Below are 23,473 nucleotides of genomic sequence, written 5' to 3'. Positions count from 1 at the left end.
CATTTGCTCTAGAAAAGGAATATAAATAAGTGCCACCGGACCTTGACAAGTTGACTGGATTGACAAGCAGAGTAAATTCCCGTATCTGAGACTCTGAGGAGGAGAGGTGATTTAGCAGAGCCAGCTGCCGTCACCAGAAGAAAATAATTAAGGAAACCCAGCAGTGTGGAGGAAAACTGAATGTGTGGCAGGTCCCTTCTGGGGAAGGGATTTGTGATCACTGGCTGCAGGAGGAAACCCTCATGTGTCAGAAAGAAAGGAGCTCTAGAAGCTCAGGCTGGAATGAGGGGGGAGCAGGGTAGAGGCAGGAGGGAAGTAGGCTCTGGGATGAGAAGTGGACCCTGATGAGGGACTCAATTTGAAAAGACTCCCATCTCAGGGTCAAGTACCCACTGCATGCCCCAAGGGGTGGTTCTATGCAGGGCTCCCCCTTAGCCTCTGTGGAAGAGTCTATCCTGCTTCAGGGCTCTCCCACCTGTACACATACTGCTTATGCTTGAAGATGCCCAGGAAGGCAAGGACACTCTGTCCTCTGCCCAGGGAAGGGCACACCCTTGTTCCCAGCACAAAGGGATCAAAAAGAAGTATTGCAACAAAAGAAACATGCAAAGTGCCCAAGTTCCACCTTTGTGCCACTTTTGGAACTCAAAGAAGTTCCCAGTAGGACCTGGGAATGTCGACTTTCCAGCCCAGGGGTGACCTTATGTCCCCACCTCCTCGCTAGCTGGTGAATGAAGGAGACGTATAAGCACATCCTCAGACTGACTGGTATGAGGTCAGGGTCATAGCAGTGGCTGAACCTGTAAGACTGGACCTCATGGAGAAATCGGCAGAGTTTCTGGGTCAGGGACAGAGGACCTGGATGTCCTCTCAGCAGCTGGGCTCTAGGCACTGGGCCTATGCCAAGTATACAGAGGCAGCAGGGGACATCTCGCGCACACAGCCCAGCAGCAGCCAGAACAGGTGTACCCCATTGTGCCAACTGGAAGTTCAAATCTTCACTTGTTTAAAGGGTTCCTGGTTCTGATTGTGACTGTGGCGTTTGACAAAGCCTCAGAGTAGAAACAGCGACTTACATGGTGCGAGACCTAGAAGAGCCCCTGATGCCTCAGTGACCAGGCAGGGATGGGGAAGGAGGCTAAGATTCCTAAATAAGTTCCCCCAAAGGAAATTCTCTTGTTTTCCTAGGACTTCCCTCAAAACAAACCAGAGTATGAAGCAGAATCCTCTCCTCTGACCAAAGGTTCATTTCCCCAGAGCCTGTTATCCTGGATGACTTTGGTCCCCTCCAAGCTAAAGGGAAGAGGGGGGACATTGTGGAGTGTGGTCAGCAATGCACCGATCTGTCTCCATCTCCCTCCAATGCCAAGGGCTTGCTGGACAGTCACCCCCATGCCTGGGCTCTGCTCAGCCCTTTGGGGGAGACTAGGGTGAGCAGATGTGGCCAGCTCATGCCAGAGCCCCAGGGTCAGCTGAGTTGGCCAAAATTTTGAAGTAGGTGCTGAGGTTAGAGGACTTCCCAGAGCAAGTGGGGAGGCACTCATCCAAAGGAAGGCATGTGTTCCACTCCCAGGCCTGTGTGTGCAAAGGTGTGGGTATAAGTGTGTGGGATTCCAAGTACAGAAAGTCCACATCGACTAGATCGAGGGCATTGAGAGGGGATGGACAAAGCTTTCCATGGCTTAATGACAGTGTGAGGTTGTGAGGGGGTGTGGAGCAGTCCTGTGAGGTTCCTGGCTGTTCCACTGAGCAGATGTGTGGGTACACCTGGACAGGACACCTTTTGAGACATTCCAGGTCGCTTCGGGAGGTAAGATACAGACAAGTCATCAGCTGGGAGCCTGTGGGACCACATCTTGCTGCACCCTCATTTTCCATGTGGGTAGGGGAGTGGAAGGGGACTCGCATTGAGCCATGCCCGTTCCTCTCTGCCCCCCATCCCGAACTACCTTTTCTCAGAGCCCACTGCTAGTACCCTCCAGTCCAGGTATCCACCATCAAGAGCCCATGAGCAGGTCCTTGGAAGCCATGTGGTACTTCTGCTGCTAATACTGTCCTCTCTGCTTTTCAGGAATAAAGTTCAGCATCAGGCCACAGCAGCCCTACAACGTGAGTTCTGAGAGTCCGATAAATCTCAGCACCGGCAGCCTGGGGAAGGTTGGGGAGGGCAGGGGATAAAATTTGGAGCTCATGTTGAGTTCATTCTTGGAAAGAAAAATGTGTCCGGTCTTTCCCAGGAGCCTTGGGATCAAAGCCCAGGGCTTTGGCCCCATGAATTTCCCTTTCCTGTTGGATGGCGGCTTTGGACTTGTGCTAATAGAGGCAGTAAATTTGAGCCGGGCTCCCCAGGCCACCAGCTCCCTCCCTGCTCGCCTCGCCAGGTGGAGGTTCCTGGGAGGCCTGCGCCATCTAGTGGCTGCAAAGACACTTGCACCTCTGACCTCAAGGCCATTGCCAGCTAGGGGTGGGGGCTTTTGGGGACTGGACCTAGGCTCAGACCAGAAGGGTCATATCCCACAGGGTCAGCTGGTCTCCTCCTTCACCAGGAAAAACCTCTGGTCACAGAGGGGGTATGAACCCCCTCCACTGTGAGCGCCTGACCTGTGTGACCCTCAGTGCCCAGCTGTCCTGTCCACCGTGATAACCATTTCTCTTCTTGCCCCAGGATCTCCCACCAGGCAGTTCCCAGGATGGTGACTTGAAGTCACCTACGGAGAAGGTCACCCGAGATTTGTCCAGCCAAGCCCCAAAAGGCCTCAACCTGCTGGTACCTGACCGTCCTCAAGCCCCCCTAAACATGGGGGCCCGTCTGCGACCCCGGCAGCGTCGGCGACGGCTGCTTATCAAGAAAACGCCCGCTGCGGCAGCAGCCGTCCCGGCCAACAGCTCAGCCGGTGCCTTTGTGCGGCCGGCGCCCTGGGCCGCGGACGGCCACTGGGTCACCCTGCACCGGAGCCAGCAGGAGCGCAAGCGGGTGATGCGAGAGGCGTGCGCCAAGTACCGCGCGAGCAGCAGCCGCAGGGCGGTCACGCCCCGACACGTGTCCCGCATCTTCGTGGAAGACCGCCACCGCGTGCTGTACTGCGAGGTGCCCAAGGCGGGCTGCTCCAACTGGAAGCGGGTGCTCATGGTGATGGCCGGGCTGGCCTCCTCCACCGCCGACATCCAGCACGACACCGTGCACTACGGCAGCGCCCTCAGGCGGCTGGACACCTTCGACCGCCAGGGCATCCTTCACCGCCTCAGCACCTACACCAAGATGCTCTTTGTCCGCGAGCCCTTCGAGAGGCTGGTCTCCGCCTTCCGCGACAAGTTCGAGCATCCCAATAGCTACTACCACCCTGTCTTCGGCAAGGCCATCCTGGCCCGCTACCGGGCCAATGCCTCTCGCGAGGCGCTGCGGACGGGCTCCGGCGTGCGGTTCCCCGAGTTCGCCCAGTACCTGCTGGACGTGCACCGGCCCGTGGGCATGGACATCCACTGGGACCACGTCAGCCGGCTCTGCAGCCCCTGCCTCATCGACTATGACTTTGTGGGCAAGTTTGAGAGCATGGAGGAGGATGCCAACTTCTTCCTGAGCCTCATCCGGGCGCCGCGGAACCTGACCTTCCCGCAGTTCAAAGACCGGCACTCGCAGGAGGCGCGGACCACAGCACAGATCACCCACCAGTACTTCACCCAGCTCTCGGCCCTGCAGAGACAGCGCACCTACGACTTCTACTACATGGACTACCTGATGTTCAACTACTCCAAGCCCTTTGCCGACCTGTACTGATGGGCGGGGCCCGCTGGCCATGAGCGGCCGGCCCCACCCACTCACCTGTCTGCAGAGGCATCCACTCTCCGTGGTCCCTTACCCGAGAGCTGAGACGTACCCAGAGCAACAGGGCTCAGGGGATGTGAGGGGCCGTGGCTGCTCCGTGCCGCTGGCCCGAAGTGGAAGACAGAGGCCCGAGCCTTGGATGGGGACTTTGGCCTTTGTTCCATACCCACTTCCTCACTCCTCAGCTGCGGGAGAGGCCAGGGGCCGAGCAGGACCTCAGGAGTCCCAGCTGCATATACCCAGTTCAGCCAAGAGTCAGGATGACCAGGGAATTCTGAGGCCCAGAGGAGGAGGGCCCCAGGGGTAAGGGATTTCCTGCAGTCCCTTAGCCATTGCCTTGTACCAAACCACGTGGTTTGCAGCTTTTCTATGACCCAGGGGGGAGGTTCCCTTGGAATGAGGTTCCAAATAAAGCACATGGTTTCCAGAGTAGCGGTGTGTACGCTTTGTGTTGGTATGGAAATGCACAGACCCTTCCCCAAGCTGTGGGGACTCTGTCTCCCTCCCCAGGACGGCCAGAGCCAGGCACCTGCGAGCCCCGCCCAGGGGAGCCCGGGGTGGGCGTGGCCTGTGTGAGCCCGGAGCTCCCAGTCACCTCCCACTGTCTCCTGAGGCCAAGACTCCATCAACAGGGTTCTCTGTTCTCAGTACCAGCGCATTCATCATGAAAGGAGCAAACAGACCCATCCCTGTGGAGGCCCACTGGAGTCCCTTTTGTCACTTTGTGGGGGCCCCCTGAGGACTGCCAGAGCTCTCTGGGCAACCCCACGGGTCAACGTGGCACTGTACAGTGGGTCTCAGTGGGTGCGGCATTTCTGGGTGGGGAGTGATGCTATCCCTCTCGCCAAGCAGGGCTTTATCTCTGTCATCTGCAGACCCCCCCATGACCTTGGCCTTGACCCCTGGCTCCATTCACCTGTCCAGACCACCTTAGAGCTTTCAGGACTGCCCACCCCTGGGGGATCATGCTCTGGGGGAGGAGCAGGAGAAGCCCATGGGGGGCGGGGGACATCTCCAGAAGTGTACATTTTCACACACAGAACTGGCTCTGAGATGGTCAAAAGCCAGGGTGATTCTTGAAAGCATGTTGGAGCTTTGAGCGAGGCTGTGGCCGTGCCTGTTGGGGGTCCTGTGTGTAACAGAAACTGCTGCCTGTTTGTAAAGGTCTGTGCCAGCCTCTGCAGCGTGCCCTCTGACTCTCTCTCCGCGGCTCTCCCCCGGAGACTGCTCTCAGGCAGCTTCTGTTTGCTGGGGGAGCCTGGCCGGGGCCCAGGAGGAGGTGGGCATGCTGCTGGAGCCCAGCCAGGCTCACTCAGGCATGTGCTGCTCCACCCCCTTCGTGCTTCCACCAGGGGCTCTGGAAACTTATAAAAGTGGGACAAGGAACTGAGGCTGCCTCCCACCTGCTTGGGGTCACATGCATCCAGGAACCCTGAACAGGATGAATCCCCCCCCACCAGGTTCCAGCTGGAGGGGCTCAGAGAGGTGAGAAGGAGCCTGTGGTCAGGGCCTGAGGGGCTCTCGGGTATGGAGCTGGGGAGACAGGTGCCTAGAGAGGCTAACCTGGCCCTTTGCCAAGGCCAGGTCAGTATGAGAGGAGGCAGGGAAGGGCCTGGCCCAGGAACACTCCTGCACTGTGGTGCTTGCGAAGGGAGATGGAAGTCACCGCGTAAAACTGGTGTCTCTGGTCACGGATGCCTCTGGTGAAGCCTGAGGCAGTGTCGCCGTGTCATCTGGTCAGCAAGGGGACACCTGGGAACCCAACTTGGGCAGCCTGCAGGGCACTTCACTCACTGCTGCTGCTTGGAGACAATTCAGATCGCCATGGGACCATCCGCCCACGGTGTGTGTGTGTGTGTGTGTGTGTGTGTGTGTGTGTGTGTGCGTGCGCGCGCGCGCGTGCGCATGCGCGGGGGTGGGGGGGATGTGTGTGGGAAATGGGAGCAGAAAAAGACATCTTGACTCCTGCCATCGCTCAGACACCACCAGGCTGGGTTGGGCAGATGTATACATACAACACATCCATCAAAGAGGGACTTTCCTTCTGGGTGGTGACAGTCCAGGCAACGATCACAATGACCGCTTGACAGCCCCCAACATGACCTCCAGCTGCAGGCCAGAGACCCCAGCCCTGAGACCTCACCCTGCATCCACTGAGGTGAGGCTGAACCCCAACCCCAGACTCAAGCCTCATATAGCCTGAGAGCTTGAGGACAGCGGACTCAACTGCCAACACAGGAACGAGTGTGGGTGTTTCTTTGGGGCTGTGTCCATGTGGGTGTTTGGGTGGGTGGGCAGCAGGGTGGAGTGGTTCCTCCTGGGGCCTGTGGGTCCCAGAGACCCTGGAGTCCCCTGGGAAGGGGGGGATGTGAAATCCAGCCAGGTGGCCACGGGGGAGACTCAGGCACCTCTGGCCTCTGACACGTGGCCGAGCCTTTCTCCTCCCCACATCCCACAGGCCAGGCTACACACCCGGGGGCCCCGGACAGACGTGGTGAGGCAGAGGTGGAGAGTCTGCCAGCACCCACGGCCCCTCCCATGCCTTTGCCAACCTTATCCTCTGGGTTGAGCCCACCGGAGGGGCTGGAGCCCCAGGAGAACCCCAGGGCCAGGAGGTGGCCTGCCCTCGCTCCCCCAGCTCCCAGGCCTAGACCTTTTCTCCCCGGGGAGCGCCCATGCCTCCTCAAGGGGACTTCCTCCTGGTGTCTCCCCACCACCCCAGGGCTGGGCGTCGGGGGCTCAGGGAGACCATGGGCCTCAGAACAGACCCAGTAGTCTCCAGGACCTGGGGGCACATAGTGTGGGGCCGAACAGGGCTGAAATGATGCTGCCCCCTGCAGGGAGGCGGGGGGAGGGGCTGTGCTGACGGCACAGTGATGCTAGAGGAAGAGTAAACACGCACCCTGGAGCAGACTCACGGGGAGGGGTGGGGAGTGGAGGGAGTGTTAGCCTCGCAGCTCCTGCTGGGCGGATCCACTGCTCAAGCTGGGGGGGGGGGGGGGGCGGCGGCGGTTGAAGGCAACGGCAGGGGGAGGGGAGGAGAGCATGGGAGAGCCCTGAGCTCTGCTCCACCCTGTTGGCCCGGCCTGCTGCGCCCTGACTTCACGGGGCCCAGAAGGGCCTTTATGTACAGGGGTCTCACCTGTGAGTTGGCAGCAGAGGGTACCCAGGAGTCCGCTGGGCTGGGGCCGCTCCGGCACAGGTGCTCCTGTCCCCTCCCTCGCCTGTGGGCCTGCCTCCTGAAGCGAAGGGGGAGAGAGCAGGCTGCAGGCAGCTCCCCAAATCACATGAAACCTAGGGCAAGTGGCAAGGGTCAGAGGTCAGAAGCGAGTCATTCCAACCCAGGGGTGCTTAGGGCCTGCTGTATCAAGCGCGGAGGCGGGCCAGGCTGTGCTGGCCTCTCCCGTAACTGCCCCCATAGACGCCCTCCCAGCAGCCCTGGCCATGCGCCTCGCCCTACTTTATAGGTGAGGAGACTGAAGCCCAGAGAGTTTGCTAGAACTGCATAGGAACGGGACCTGGAGCTGGGATCCCACCCACGCGGTGGGGCTGGGACCCCTCACTCTGTGCCATCACCGCGCCCCCGCCCCCCAGGACTGTGCGGTACCGGCTTGGGCGCTGCGATGACGCTGGTCTCCGCCCGCAAGGGCAGCACTCGGCCACGAGGGGACGCTAAGTCCTCGCTCTTGAGCAGCGGCCCGGGCTTCCCCAGCCCGCCCACAAGGTGGCAGCAACGCTCCGGCCGCGCAGCTCCAGGCGCGGTGGCGAATCCCTGCCCCGCAGGAGACCGGTCCCCAGCCTGCCCCCGGAGTCGGAGTCGGAGTCTGTCCGTCTTCTGCCCTTTCTCCCCCGTGGAGTCATGGGGGTCCTGCCTCTCCAGATATCGCTGGGCAGACCGAGGACCCACCGGCCCTAACTCTGTAAACAGGCCCAGTCTCCCCACCCCCCACCTGGCTCACCTCACATGGGCCTAATGGGGCCCCAAGGACCCGGGATTCTCTAGAAAGGACAGACCCAGGGAGGACACGGAGCTGGGAAGGGCCATGTATCACCACGGGTGAGGAGGGAGCTGCCACTATCCTTGCCGGCTCCATTCCTGTCTCTGGAGGCAGCCTTAGACGGGGGTGGATCTTGACCTGCCTCAGGACCTTGAACACTGCCTTACTCCCCTGGCAAACCCCACACCAGCCAACCCCCTCTAGCCCGACCACCACACTGCAGGAGGAAATGATAACCCTCAAGAGCACAAACCCCACCGGGCCATTAGCTACCTGCTGTGTTCATTCTCCTCTCTCCCCCAGGGTGACCTCAGCACGCATGTATGTGACACACTCGCGCAGGTGTGCACACACACGCACCTATCCTTGTGAACACACACACAGACACAGAGATGAGGATGCACACACATGCTTGTGAACTCACACCTACTCACACACACAGACCCAGGTGCACATGGGCACAGACACACACCCACACACTGACTCAGACACACACGGAAAGATGCACAGCTGATGGCGTGCCTCTCACTGCGATGAAGTAAACAGGAAGGACCGGAAAGCCCCTCGCTGTCTCTGTTGGGCTCTCCTTCCTGCCCTGTGGAAGCCAGCCCTCCCTCACTCCTGGATCCAAGCCCTTTGTCTCTCTGTCAGAGACACTGCTCACACACTCACCCCTCCTTCCCTACCGACAACCCATGTTTAAAGAAGAAGAAACCAGGGGCGCCTGGGTGGCTCAGTTGGTTAAGCGGCCAACTTCGGCTCAGGTCATGATCTCGCAGTTCGTGAGTTCGAGCCCCGTGTCGGGCTCTGTGCTGACAGCTCAGAGCCTGGAGCCTGCTTCTGATCCTGTGTCTCCTCTCTCTGCACCTCCCCTCCTCATGCTCTGTCTCTCTGTCTCTCAAAAATAAATAAACGTTTAAAAAAATCTTTTAAAAAATAAGAAGAAGAAGAAGAAAAAGCCAGGGGCTCCTGGGTGGCTCAGAGGTTAAGCATCAGACTCTTGATGTCAGCTCAGGCCATGATCTCATGATTTGTGAGTTCAAGCCCCACATTGGCCTCTGCACTGATGGTGCCGAGCCTGTTGGGGATTCTCTCTCTCTTTCTCATTCTGCCCCTCCCCAACTTGTGCTCTCTCTCAAAATAAATAAATAAACTTAAAAAAATAAAGAAAGAAATGACAAAGCCATAGCCCCACCTCCCCTCCAGCTCTTGCCGTATTTCTGGCACCTCCTGCCCAGCAAAATGCGCCTGGCGGCTCTATGCCTCCACTGGCCTTTCACTCTGGACCTGCCGTGATCTGCCCTCCAGTCCAACCGCCCGTGGAATGAAACGGCTTGCTTCCATGCCTTCAACTATCCCATCTTCTGAATTTGACACATTGTCTTCACTTGCCCTGGACGGGCTCAGCGGTCTCACATCCATATGACCCCTGACCTCTAGACCCCCACAGAGGGGGCCAACCGCCTAGCCCTCACCTCTGTTGGCAAGTGTAAGGGCACGTTCCTCCCAGCCCCAAATTTCTCCCCTGCAGGCCTCCCAGCCCCAGGCTTCCCGTCTCAGCCCTCCCCCCTTGCATCAGCCGGGACTCTCCCCTTCACCCTCGTTCTCTCTGCCCCCCAGTCCTGAGTCCACGTGTTGCCCTCCCCCTCCAGCGCCGTCATCTTAACCCAAGCCGCTGACATCTCCTGCCTAGGCTCCTGAAGCAAAAATAAACAATCATGGTATTCACTGGCTTACCAGGAGCTGCTCTAAGCATTGTATGCCTATTAGCTTATGTAATCCTTACTGCAATCCTGTAAGCTAGATACAGGGTTCATTTTTACAGATGAGGAAACTGAGACACAGAGAGGTTGAGGAACTTGCCCAAGCCCACACAGCTATTAAGAGGATGTTCCAGGATTCAAACCCTGGCAGTTTGGCCCTGGTGTCCACCTGGTGCGATCCTGCTTTTCGCACAGCGTGGAGGTCAGAGCTGGGCTCTCCTAGACCTGTGTGGTGGATGGAGGGAAGGGGACAGAGAGGGTGGCCCAAGGGATCTAGGATGGACAAGAAGGAAGGGCTGCTGGATGCAGGGAAGGTGGGAGTTGGGAATCTGTGAGCTTGGAGATGATGTGGTTTCCTGTGGTGACAAAGGCAGACCGTGACCGGGGATGGGGGTCGGGGGCTGGCCAGGATGGGCAGAGGGAAAGGTTACTGGACAGAGATGCCCTCAGTTCCAGAACTGGCAGACGAGTCATGTCCCACAGACATAGCCTCTTCACCTCCTCGGGGGTCTGATGATGCCACCATCCTACACCCGTTTTGCCACCTAACCCAAATGAGATCATGCCCGTCACTTGGAACAGCCTGTGTCTGCCCGACTATGCTCCGTGACTGTCTGGCTCAGCCGCTCTGCCTGGGGAGGTGGCGACTGCCAGGGCCGCAAGTCAGGCCTCTCCTTGGGGTCCAGAGCGGGGACGAGGGGTGGCAACCAGGGCTGCTGCCGCCTGCACCTGACCCAGGTGCACCAAGGGCGGGTCCCACAGACCCAGGGGAGAGAGAGAACCTAGCGGGCAGGGCGGGCGGGGCGGGCGGGTGCAGGCCAGGAGGGAAAGCCACATTCTTACTCTGCAAGCCCATGTGCTGAATTTTACTTTTCCTTTTATTTATTTCTTCTTCTTAAATCCTGTTTCTCTCCCTGAGGCATCTAATCTATTATTTAACATTGGATTGTACGATTGAAACTCCCAGGCAAATTGAAAATTATTTGTGTTTGAGGTTTCAGGCATGAGGCTGAGGCAACCCTTTCTGGGAGATCCTGGGTACCGGGGTGAAGGAGAAGACCCCGCAGCCCTGCTCCTTCAAGGGGCCCGGGTGTAGCAGGGGGGTCCGCAAGCCCCAGCAGGCCCGGCCCGGCGGCGCTCAGCCTTTGCGCACCCAGACCCCGCAGCTCAGGGGTCATTAATCTCCATGTGGCATTTCACTTGGGAAACGCTGTCAACACCTCCCACTGGCCAAAGTCCTCATAGGCCACGAAGGTGCAATCAGTCACCTCAGCCCCGTGCCCACCCCGGGGGAAAGGCCTCGGTCACAAGAGAATTAATGACACGGGGACAGGGGCTCACCATCATTTTTCAGGGGTTAGGCTCTCCCAGAATTGCAGCCAGGGTTGCTGGCCTAATGGGGTCCCCAGGGGTGAACTGAGGTGGGGGGAAACCAAGGGGCAGGGCTCCGGGTGGGGCTGAAGTCTGATGGGCTTTAAGAAGGGGAGAGATGTGGTCACATTTGCACAGCAGGAAGGACGATTAATGAGGCCGGGAGGCCATCAGTGTGCATCCATTCCATGTTTTCTGAGCAATCACAGGTGTCAGGTGCTGTGTGAGGCACTCACTGTGAGCACGTGGGATGGCACACGTCTTCTCCCGGCCCAGAACCAGGGTCCAGCGTCAGGGATGATGGCGAGGCTCAGGGGTCCCCCACACGGCCCTTGGCCACTCAGGTCTAGAGCCTGCAGACTAGAGCCTGCAGGAACACTGGGAGGGGCGGGGGTCACAAAGGACCATCCCGGACCAGCCTGCCGCCAGCCCCTTCCACAGGTGCTGCCAGGACTCAGAAGTTGTGCCCCCTCAGTCCCTCACCCCTTTGTGCAGCGACACCCACCCTCCACCCATTATGTCCACCTTCATCTCAGCTCCCGGACACAGTGTCTGGTGCCAGGACTGAGCTGTGACGGGCACTTTTCCATTTCACCTCCTGTGCCCCAAAGCCAGGCCTGGGGACCCAGCCTGGCTCCCACTGGGGCCAACAAGGAGCTCATGCTAATATGCTTATATTTCGAGTGAATATAACTTTGCAACCCACAGAGGGAGCACCGTCTTTGCAGAGGCCTCTGGAATATGTGCAAAAGCTTATATCACACACACGCACATGTGCACACACACGCACACACACACACAGCCCTCAGTTTTCAAGGAGGGAATGTAACAGCCACATGTTTAGACACCAACGACAAGGACTGGAACTTTTAACAGCTGGACCCTTTCGGTAACAAGTAGAACAAATCAGTGGCACCAACTGCCGATGAAGGAGGCCCTCCTGAGGGCACACAGCTGGGCAGCAGGACCTCAGAGCCTGGGACCCCAAGTGCCACAGGGCTTTTGCTATTGGGCTCTCCCCTCTCTCCCCCTCCCACCTTGTGGGATGTTTCATGCTTCTCTGTCCCATTAGGACCCTCTTTCTTTGCTCTTTCTATGCCCACAGCAGAAACACAGGCGGGGAGCTTGCCGTGGGCCCTGCTTCCCTGGGAGGAACTGGCCCCTCCGTGCCCAGTCCTGACCCCAGGAGGCTCCAATGGCCCCACAGAAATCTGTCCTGAGAAACTGCAGGCAAGGGTACATGAAGGTGTGTGGAAAATGGTCACGGAAGCATGATGTGAACAATCAAAGGTCTGCAAGCAGCCTCAATAGCCCTGAGCAGGGAAATGGATGGAAACAGTGTGATCTGGCTCTGGCTGCCAGCTACATTGTGCCCATTTAGTTAGGAAAGCAGTAGTCCCTTTCGTTCACGCAGCAGATACCTTCTGAGTACCTGTTCTGTGAGACCCACCATGCTCAGTGGAGGGGACACAACAGTGAGCAAGAACAAACCCCTGCTCAGTCTACCTGGGGAGTCTGAGTCTAATGAAATAGTCTCACCCAAAGGTGAAACATCAGGACCCTCAAAGAGCTAGGAAGCAATCCAGACACTGAAATCAGGGAAGGCTTCCCAGAGGAAGTGGCAGTGGAGCCAAGATGAGGACAAGTGGGGGGATGGGAAGCATATGGGCAAATGTCCTGTGGTGAAAGATTTTATGAGCAGGCGACGGACAGAAGGAGGTTGCTGCGGCTGGGACAGAGGGGCTGGGGTAGATGCCATGATGTGCCACCCAGGTCCCCTTCAGGGGAAAAAGACTTCCAGTCTCTGGGTTGCTGCTGGCAGATGCCCCGCTGCCAGGCCCCTTAAGGGATCACCTGGGCTAAAGACAATTTTCTGCCTAAGGTCACATCACACCCAATGACAAATCAACATCGAAGTAGAAAGGCCCTGTGTCCTCACAACAATTCTGAAGGGCTATCCAATTTCAAACTCCGCACGTGTAGACAGAACAATGGCCCCCCAAAGATGTCCGTTTCCTAATCCCCAAAACTGGTGAATGTGTTGGCTTGCACGTCAAAAGAAATTTTGACATGGATGGATGCATGAATGCGTACTGATGGCCTCCCGGCCTCATTAATGGTCCTTTCTGCTGTGCAAATGTGACCACATCTCTCCCCTTCTCAAAGCCCATCAGACTTCAGCCCCACCTGAGCCCTGCCCCTTGGCCCCCCCACCCCCCACCTGCAGAGGGTCGAGAAAGCAGAGGACCTCAGAGCAGCCAAGTTCCAAAGAAGACTGAACGGCCTAAGCAGGTCTGCTGTGCCAAGGTCGTGCTCTGGTTGGGAAAGAATGGCACTGTGACATTTCAGATGGGACATCTGAGCTGATGCCCCCCAGAGTCTTAAATTTCAAGATTGTCTTGAACCCTCTGAGCCCACAGAAAGTAGGCCAGTCTCCCTTCTTAAGGACTAATGCTCCCCTAGTCTTTGACGAAGAGCAGACGTCACTGCTCTGCAAAGACAGTGTGCAGCTCCTCCAGGGTCTGCCGCGCCTCTCCTCCTGGCCACTAGACTTGCAGTCAGGGATCAAGTCACAGCATATCTAGGCCCAGAGAAGTGCTGGGTTTGATAAGGAAGGAACATAACTATGGCCCAAAGGCGCTCCAGGGCTTATAGCCCACAGGTACTGGCAGGAGCCGGAGAGCCCAGGGGGGACTAGATCCTGAAGGAGCTTGGTCCAAGATCACATGACAGGGAGGGGTGGGGGGCAGGCGGAAGCACATAGACTAAAATAGCTTCTCAATATAGAATTCAGTATCCTAGCGAGGGCTACAGGAGTTGGGGCAGAGTGTTCCGGAAGTGTGAACAAAAAAATGTCCCGGCTTCCGTGTTAGATGGTGGAAGGGGTCTCAAAGGGCTTTGCGAATGCTGGAGTGAATGGAAGGCCCAGGAGATAGTAGTGTGTGCTCTTTGGGAGGGCCTGGTAGACACAGTTTGCCAAAGCAATGGGGGAGGGGGGGAGGGGCGCTGGCTTGAGAAGCACCAGCGTCACTAAGCGCGGGAGGCGGCTCGCCTCTGTGGGCCAGGGCTGCTGGTGGGAGAGGCTCTCAGAGCAGCAGTGAGGCCAAGGGAACCCCAACCAGAGAGGGCTAGTGGTGGTCCTTCTCCATCGGAAGCACAGTGGCTACAGCTACTGTGGAGACTGGTCAGGTCAGCGTGGCAGCTAAAGTGGCTGGACCTGTAGAGAGGCGGGGAGCCAGTCGCTAGAACAAGGTGCTCCCTGGGGGCAAAAATAGATGGGAAGCCAACAACAGTGCTACTCAATCGGTACAATCAAAGAAATCAAGAACGGATAATCGGGAGCCTGAGGGTAATCCTCCGAAAAAAAAAAGGCCCAGTTCTGGATGTAAGCCAGTTTTCAGGCTGGGAATTCAGTGACTGAAAGAGAGATGGAGCCATCTCCAACTTAGTTGTCACAGCTCCCTCACTGACTCTGGCCTGTGGTGGGGCTGGCCAAGACAAAGTCTCTGAAACTGCCTTCTGCCCACTTCCAAGATAGTACATAAAAAAACCATATCGCAGGTGTGCTTGGGTGGCTCAGTCAATTAAGCATCCGACTTTGGCTCAGATCATGATCTCACGGCTGATGAGTTCAAGCCCTGTGTCACGCTCTGTGCTGACAGCTCAGAGCTTGGAGCCTGCTTCCGATTCTGTGACTCCCTCTCTCTTTGCCCCTCCCCTGCTCATATTCTGTCTCTGTCTCTCTCTCTCAAAAATAAATAAATATTTGTTAAAAATTTTAAAAAGCATTGCATCCAGGGGCAGGGGGAGGGGCGGCAGATATTGGAGTTACCCCTTGGAACTTAAAGGACCCAAGGGTAACGGTCTTCAGTATAGCTCCATTGAGTTGACCAGGTTAGCCCCTGCAAAAACAAGACAGATCATGGAGGACAGACAACTTAGCCAAGTAGTGGTCAAAGTCACAGTTGCCATGCCAAACATGGTACCCTTGCTAATCCAAATTATCATGACCTCAGTACATGGTCTCTGGTCATGGATCTGAAAAATGCATTATTTTCTATCCCTGTCAGAAACGAGGGTCAACACCAGCCTCCCTTCAGTTGGAATGGGTAACAGTATTCATTTACAGTCTTGCCCCAGAAATACAACTCTCCAGCCCTTTGCCCAAGTATGGGCCCAAAAGACCTGGACTGGCTAGATGCCCTGAGGAATGTCACATCGGTCTGCCATGTCAGTCGCTTCATGCCAGTCGGAAAGAATGGGCAAGAAGAGCCTAGCGCATTGTGGCCTTAGTGAGAACCACGCACTCCGGTGGGAGAAAGGATAGCCCAGTGACGTTTCTGGGGCCTCTCATATCAGTAAAAATTTTAGGAGCTGCAGTGGCCTGGGGCATTCTAGGACAATCAGGGTAAAGCACAAATAGTTGCATCTTGTACCTTACCTCGAAGAAGGAAGTACATCGCTTGATAGATCTCTTAGGGTTCTGAAAACATAGTTCACGTACAGGAATACTCCAAACCACACACCAGGAGACATGAAAACCTGTCAGCTTTACATTAGTCCAGGGTAGGAAAGGGCTTTGCCCCAGGAGGTGCTGGCTTGGGCTCTATGACACCAAGGACCCCACGGTACTGGAGTATCAATTGTAGGAAGACGCCATGGAGAGTTGCGGGCAAACCCTAAGGAGAGAATTACAATGCAGACTCTTACGGTTCTGTCACCAGGCCATGCCACATGGAAATTTACACATCTTTTGAAAATCACTTCCTGGTGCGCTATGGACTTTGGTGTAGACAGAGTACCCGAATGATCATGAGACACTGTGGAAATGCATCCGTAATCAGCTGTCTTGGTCCATTCAGGCTGTTATAACAAAAGAGCATTGACTGGGTAGTTAAGAAACAAAAAATATTTCTCACAGTTCTGGAGTCTGGGAAGTGCAGTTCAAGATCATGGCACCAGCAAGGTTGATGAGGGCCCTCTTTCTGGTTTATAGTTCACACTCCCTCACTGTGTCCCCACATGGTGGAAAGGGCTAGGAATCTCTCTGGAGCCTCTTTTATAAAGCACTGGTCTCTTTAATGAGGGCTTCATCCTTATGACTTAAGGACCTCCTAAAGACCCCACCTCCCAGTACCATGTTTGGGGGTTAGGATATCAATATATGAAATATGGGAGGGGTGCCTGGGTGGCTCAGTCGGTTAAGCATCCGACTTCAGCTCAGGTCACGATCTCCCAATTTGTGAGTTCAAGCCTCACGTCGGACTCTGTGCTGACAGCTCAGAGAGGGGAACCTGCTTTGGATTCTGTATCTCCCTCTCTCTCTCTGCTCCTCTCCTGCTCGTGCTCTGTCATTCAAAAATAAATAAACGTTAAAAAAAAATTTTTTTAATTAAGTAAGAGAGGCCTAAACATCAGAATAGAACACTGCCCATCATCAACTGAGCTCTGTCAGACCCTCCAAGCCACAAGTTCAAGTGGACCCAGCAGCATCCATCATAGGACATAAGTGGTGCATCCAGGACCAAGTGTGAGCAGGATGAGAAGCCACATGCAGCATGTGTGAGGATACAGCCCAGGCTCTCTTTTTTTTCACCATTATTGCAACAATGCCTCTCTTTTCTCACACCTATAGCCACATGCTGGGGGATATGATCGGCTAATGAAAGAGGGAATAGCCAGACTGTGGTTCAGAGGGGTATCGGCTTGGGATGTGGAAGCAAGTTAAAAAATGTCTGATGTCTGCACCACAGCCCCACTCAGGGGTGGTCTTGAGAGATGGTGGTAAAGTGAGATCCCCCCAGTGGGTAGAGCTCTGGACAATGCACCTGGTCATCCCCTTAGGTAGAAAGAGAAGTACTCGTGGGCCCAGAAGGAGACCAATTAGAAGAAAGGACAGGGCTGGGGGGCAGCCATGGTGATGGGACTTGGCTCAAAGTGTGAAGCTTGCTTTCTCACATATGAACATTCATTAGAGGGCACCCATCATGGAAAGGGCACTAAACAACTAAGTCAACAGAATGGCTTGGCCAAGTGACATCAACCAGCTGCTGGTGCACAGAATACAAGAAAGGAGTAACCGTGGGGGCAGGGATGGAGGCTATGAAAGTCTAACGTGGGGGCTCTTGCTCACAAGGCTGATCAGCTGATGTGCTGAGTGCAGTCTTCCAGCAACAGAACCCAAAACTAAGTCTCAAACCCAGCACCATTCCTTGAGGACACCAACTGATCATCTGGTGGCAAGTTGACCACATTGGATCCCTTTCATTCTAGAAGGAGCAGTAATTCATTTCATTAGGAATAAACATATATTCTGGGTACAGGTTTGCTTTTCCTACCACAAAGCCTCAGCCAGGCTCCCATCCAAGGACTTATAGATGCACCAGCACAGGACCCCACAAACATGTTAGATAAAGGGTTATAGCACAGGGTGTGGGGGATGGTCGACCATAGGATACACTGGGCAGATCACTTACTACAGCACCCTGCATCTGCCAATCAGATAAAGCAATGGAAGGAGCTGTTCCAAACACAGCTAAAGTACCAGCTCAGATGTGATATTTTGCAAAGATGTGGTCCCATTCTTGAGAGCAAAGTGTACACTTTGTGTTTTTTTATGTTTATTTATTTATTTTGAGAGAGAGAAAGAGTATGAGCATGTGAGAGAGTTGGGGGGTGGAGGGGCAGAGAGAAAGGAGAGAGAATCCCAAGCAGGTTCCACGTCATCACCACAGAGCCTGACACAGGGTTCAGTCTCATGAACTGCGAGATCAAGATTGGAGCCAAGATCAAATGTTGGACACTTAACCAACTGAGCCCCCCAGGCTTCCCAAGAGCAAAGTGTACACTTTAAATCAACAATAGCTTGACATGGGTCTACTCATGTGTGATATGTAGAATAATGACTCTTTCCCCCAAATATGTCCATGTCCTAATTCTAGGAACCTGTAAATATGTTCCCTTGCATGGCAAAAGGGACTTGGCAGATGTGATGAAGCTGACCTTAAGGTAAGGATATTATCCTGGATTATTAAGCGAAAAAGGGAAGCAGGAGAGTGTCAGAGAGATCCAGTATGAGAAAGACTCAATTGACCATTGCTAGCTTTGAGATGGAATGGAGCCATCAGATAAGGAAAGTAGTCAGACTCTGGGAGCTGGAAAAGGCAAGGAAATGGATTCTTCCTTAGAGCTTCCAGAGGAAATGCAGACCTGCCTACACCTTGATTTTTGCCCAGTGAGACCTATTTCAGACATCTGACATCCCGAATTATATACAAAATAACAAAGTAGGTTGTTCTAACTCACTGAGTTTCTGCTAATTTGCTACAGTAGCAATAGGAAACAAATATACTAGATCGTAGGTAAGATGGGTCTGGGAGCCATGGAGCAGAAGAGTGTCCTGCTTACCAGCCACCTACTTGGGGAATTTGTGCTTTCTATTCCCACTCCCCTAGCTTCCAAGCGTCTAGAAACCCTGGTTCCATTGGCTTCTGCCAATGAACACAGCAAGTTTCATGAGCTACAAGCTATGGATGCTGGCTGGGCACTTTAGGCAACTTGTGCCAAGGGACCAGCAATGGCAGAGGTAAAGGACCCTGGTCATCAGAAAGAAATAGTTGTGAGATACACACACACACACACACACACACACACACACAGTAGGGGCTCCTCGTGAATCCACTTGGGTCCTTCTTGGTACACTCCCCAAGTTTGACAGTAAGTGGACAATTGTGTGCAGCAACTTTAGACTGAGGTCATATTGGCCAGGGTCTCAGCCCGCTCAGGGCTGAAGTTCTGGTTACTCCACCAGGTAAGCCACAGAGGTCAGGACAGTCGTCAGTTGAGGGCGGGGGGTGGGGTGGGGTGGGAGTGGGGGTGGGGAATTCTGAAAAGATCACCATGGTGAGAGGACATGAGTACCAGCTGTAGCCTCAGACTTCATGCAGCAGTGGAGGTTTTAATCCCACTAAGCTTCCTCTTCTCTCCCCCAGGGATAGGCACACCAGGATCCTGGGGGGCGGGGAGCTACTCCCCGAACATGCATGAAGAAGTAGGGCCTGGCCTTGCAGGAGATGGACTGTGTTGGACACTGTGGCCCAGCACCCAGATCCCCCTTCAGTAATGAAGGACTTACCTCCCCAGCTGGTGGGGCCTGCAGAGAGCCTTCTGCCATCAGCTCCCTTCAGAGAAGGCTCCAGGTGAAGAGTGCTTGCTCGCCCAAGGTCCCACCCCCATCCATGGCACATCCAGTGATCAATATGGTGACACAGAGGCCCATCATGCTCGCCCCAAATGAGAGACAATCCTATGCTCTTTGTGAGGTCAAACATGGTGTCATTGTTGGGAATGTATGAGAGCTCAGCTTCTCCCTCGGCCCACCCCTCCCTTGCTCTCCCTTTCACAAACGTCGGCACAGAAAAGCGCCCCCTAATAAACCTGCAATAACCTCACCCTCAGAGCCTGCTTCCCAAGTTGCTGTGAGAATGGGCTGGAGAAGGGGGGGCCCTCAGATGGGGGGAAGCCTTGGCAAGGCTTGAAGCAACAGCTACTACATGATCTTTTGAAAAGATCTCTTTGGCCACTGTGGAGAAAACAGATCGTGAGGGTGAAAATGACAGCCATGAGACCAGAAGGGTGGCAGCGGCCAACATCCAGATGAGAGGTGATGAGAGCTGGACAGGGTATGGTGACCGAGAAATGTGGGTGGGGCTGAGGAGTAACTGGACAGGCGGTGGTGATAGGCTGGAGTTGAGAATGGACGGGGTAGGGGGGTACGGAAGGGGGAGGATCTGGGGTGTCAGTTCACACAAATGAGTGGTGGGGTGAGATGGGGACGCTGAGGTGGCAGCCAGGCTCAGAGGGGGCACGATCATGAGCTGGAGTTGGGACATGTTGAGTCTGAGGAGCCTGGGAGACATCCTGGGGGTGGCATCAGGCAGGTGGTGGGATGTGCAGGTGTAAGTCTGAGGGTCACTGATGCTGCAGAGATGCAGATTGGGAAGGGAAGGGAAGGGAAGGGAAGGGAAGGGAAGGGAAGGGGAGGAGATGGGAGGGGAGGGAGGGGAGGGGAGGGGAGGGGAGGGGGGGAGGGGAGGGGAGGGAAGGGAGGGGAGGGGAAGGGGAGGGGAAGGGGAGGGGAAGGAGCCAGCAAACCAAACAGCGAGCTGAGTAGGAGGAAAGGGAACAGGTGTGATTTCTGCTCTGCAGATGTCAAGTGCAACAGGCAGTGCAAGTGAAGTTATGATGCAGACACGAATGTCCCTAACGTCTCAAAGACCTAAAAAGACAAAAGTCTATTTCTCCCTAGCTGTGCAGGTCCTGTGTGGGTCAGCAGGGACTCACTCATCATGGTCAGTCGGGCACCAGGTTGATGGAGGCTCCGTCTCTCAACCAGCTTCCATAACTGCCCAGGCAGAGATGGGGCATGGGAAGTCGTGCTGGCTCCTTGGGTCTCTATCCCACACTTTACTGGCAAGCACATTGCATGGCCTCACCTAACTTCAAAGGAGGCAGGGAAGGACGGTGCTGTCCTGGAACCCACACAGGAATAGAAGGGGGGGGGGACTTGGTGGCATTACCCTCCAACACACTGAGGACAGAGAAGTGGCAGCTGAGCCAGATGCCACTGAGGCCGGGAAACGTGCAGATGGAGAAATGCCCTTGGAACGAGCAGACGTGGGTCCCTGGTGACCTGAGAAAGAGGTGACATTGGAGAGTTGAAGGGACTAAGCCTGGAAGGTGACTGGGATTGGTTGAGGAGGGACTGGAGGTGTGTAGGAGACAAGAAGTGTGGACCATCCTTTCTGACACGTCAGCTGGGATGGGTGGAGGGAGGCAGGGAAGAGGCTGGAAGGGGCTTAGAGCAGAGTTTTGTTTGTGCTTGTAGTGGGAGGGAATGTGAACATGTGTTGCAGCCAAGGGGGAGGATCTATTGAAAGGGAGAGACTAACTGGGCAAGATGAAGAGGACACATGCGTCGGTGTGCACCAGTGCGCCAGAGACCCTGGGGTTTCCCTGGCCATATGCCTCAGGTCCCTGTCCTGAGGGTGGACAGCAGCCACCAGCGTGTGTATCCCAGCCACAGGGCCGCCATTTGTGGGCAATGTGAATTCAGTATGGATGAAGCCCCTGAAGGTGTGGGGCAGAGTCAAGCGAGATGAAAAGGGGGTGGACTTAGGCCAGCTCTTCCTGGGGCACCAGATTCCAGCACAGTGCTCCAAGGGGCCCAAGAATTCCAACCGCACCCAATGTGCCAGTCGGTAAACAGGCATACAGTAGGCCCCCCAACAGTTAAAAACCTATGGATAACTTTGCTTCTCCAAAAGCTTAACTACCAATAACCTACTGCTCACCAGGAGCCTTACCAATGACATAAACAGTCAATTTATACACATTGTGTATGATATAAGCTTCATGCTTAGTGTGGAGCCTAATGCGGGGCTTGAACTCATGACCCTGAGATCAAGACTTGAGCTGAGATCAAAAGTCAGATGCTTAACCAACTGAACCACCCAGGTCCCCCAGTAGACTATATTCTTACAATAAAGTCAGCTGGTAAAAAAGGAAGATATTAAGACTATCGTAAGAAGGGAAAATACAGAGGCACCTGGGTGACTCAGTCAGTTAAGCCTCCAACTTTGGCTCAGGTCATGATTTCACGGTTCGTGGGTTCAAGTCCCACTTTGGGCTCTGTGTTGACAGCCAGCTCAGAGCCTGGAGCCTGTTTCAGATTCTGTGTCTCCCTCTCTCTCTGTCCCTCCCCTGCTCACACGCTCTCTCTCTCTCTCTGTCTCAGAAATAAATAAAACATTTAAAAAATTAAAAAAAAAAGAAGAGAAAATACATTTGCTGTACGAGGCTGTAAAATATATGCTATCAGTGGACCCATGAAGTTTAGATCTATGCTGTTCAAGTTGTTCAAGGATCAGCTCTATATACATTCACACACAAGTTAGATTGGGAGTGTACACACACACACAGAAGGATATAGTCTGTATCAGTCAGCTTTTGCTGTGTGACAAAGAAATACAAAATCTCAGTGGTATACAAAAGGTATTTATTTCTCATGCATCTGTGGTAGCTGGTGGGGTCCTACCCCATGGGTCTTATTCCAGGGCTCAGCCTCGAAGATCAGTACTTCTTCCTTCTGCAATGCCAGGAGTTCAAGAGGCAGCCACAGCCACAGGAGTATATTTTAAGTCTCTGTTCCTGCCATGTTAGCTAACTTCTCTTTGGTGCAGCCCCGTATCAGAGAGCAGAAAAGTACATTCTGCCAAGCATGAAGCCGTAACAAGGGTATAGATGTCTAAAGCTCCTACAGGGCAGGGAAAAATTGGAATCAATAATTTAACCTATCACACACTAAGCTGAGGCTCCCCTAGGAGGAAAATGAGATAGCTGAAGGGAGGGGGGTAATTTGTAATTATTCTAAATACTAAAAGGATAGATGTTTTAATTTTTTACAACATACATGCGTTCCGATATCCCTTCTGCAATAAAGCAAAAATAAGAAGACCTTGATTCTCTCCAATCCCAAACAAAATCCTAATAGAAAATTTTTACTAGTTGCTTCACCTAGAAGACTGGCTAGCCATCTTCAAACAACAAATTCTGTCTTAGATCCTGACCTCACACTATAAGCAAAAGTTAATTATAAAAGGATAAGGGACCTAAGTGTAAAAATAGAATCGTAAAACATCCCAGGGAGAGCATATTTTGAAATATATCAAGATGCCTTTTCTTTTTTCACTTCCTTGGGTGACCTTCCAGCTTTTCAGCCAGAGGCTTGCATTGCCTAGAGGTGGAGGAGGGTGGAAGAAGGGAGGGGAGGAGGGAGGGGAGGAGGGAGGGAAGGAGGGGGGAGAGGGAGGAAAGGGCGGAAGAAGCTGGGGAGAGGGAGGAGGGGGGAGAGGAGGTGGAGTGGAGGCGGAGGAGGAGGAGAGGAGGAGGGAGAAGGAGAGAGCGCAGGGAGCAGGCAGGACGTAGAAGGGAGGAGGGAAAGAGTGGACATCACCTGCCAGGCGCTGCCCTCTTCCAAAAGCAGCCTGGGGGTGGGGGGTAGGAGGTGGGAGGTGAGAGGTGGGAAGTAGAGTCTTTCCTTCCCTCCACACTGAGGTGGTCAGGAACCACGGGTTTCAGCAGATGCATCAAAGACCCAATTGCAGCAGGAGAGGCCCTTTGGGGCCCCTGGCATATAAGACACAGAAGAGCTGGCTGAGGGAAGGGATGAGGAAGGAGGCAGAGGCCCAGTGTGCATCAAAGGAGGGACAAAGGGAGGGCACCCACCATGCCCAGTAATGTGACAAAAGTGAGTAGCAAAAACAAAATGCAAGAAGCTATAAATGTTGAATATCATTTATCTAAAAGCTTAAAGCTCACATAGAAGTTATCAGTGTTTATAAATGCATTCATATGTTGCAAAAAGTATAAAAATGTGCTCAGGAGTGTTGCAACCTCTGGGCAGCAACTAAGGGAGGGGAGAAGGGAAGGATTTTAAACTGGTCTGTATCATTTCACTT

At 54.6% G+C, this 23,473-nt stretch overlaps 1 protein-coding gene across 1 annotated transcript in view; it reads left to right on the top strand.

Annotated features, from left to right (window-relative positions):
- Positions 1–4,255, top strand: part of CHST8 (carbohydrate sulfotransferase 8) — a 125,113-nt gene extending 120,858 nt beyond the window's left edge. The window contains exons 3-4 of the mRNA XM_039231895.1: positions 2,072–2,109; positions 2,666–4,255. Coding sequence (XP_039087826.1) covers positions 2,072–2,109; positions 2,666–3,775 — 1,148 coding nt within the window. The 3' untranslated portion in view covers positions 3,776–4,255. The remainder of the gene's footprint in view (positions 1–2,071; positions 2,110–2,665) is intronic.
- Positions 4,256–23,473: the final 19,218 nt, after the last annotated feature.

This window comes from Hyaena hyaena, unplaced genomic scaffold (genome assembly GCF_003009895.1).
Source record: "Hyaena hyaena isolate Hyena2069 unplaced genomic scaffold, ASM300989v1 scaffold_61, whole genome shotgun sequence".
Lineage (NCBI taxonomy): Eukaryota > Metazoa > Chordata > Mammalia > Carnivora > Hyaenidae > Hyaena > Hyaena hyaena.
This window is presented reverse-complemented; position numbering and strand designations above follow the sequence as displayed.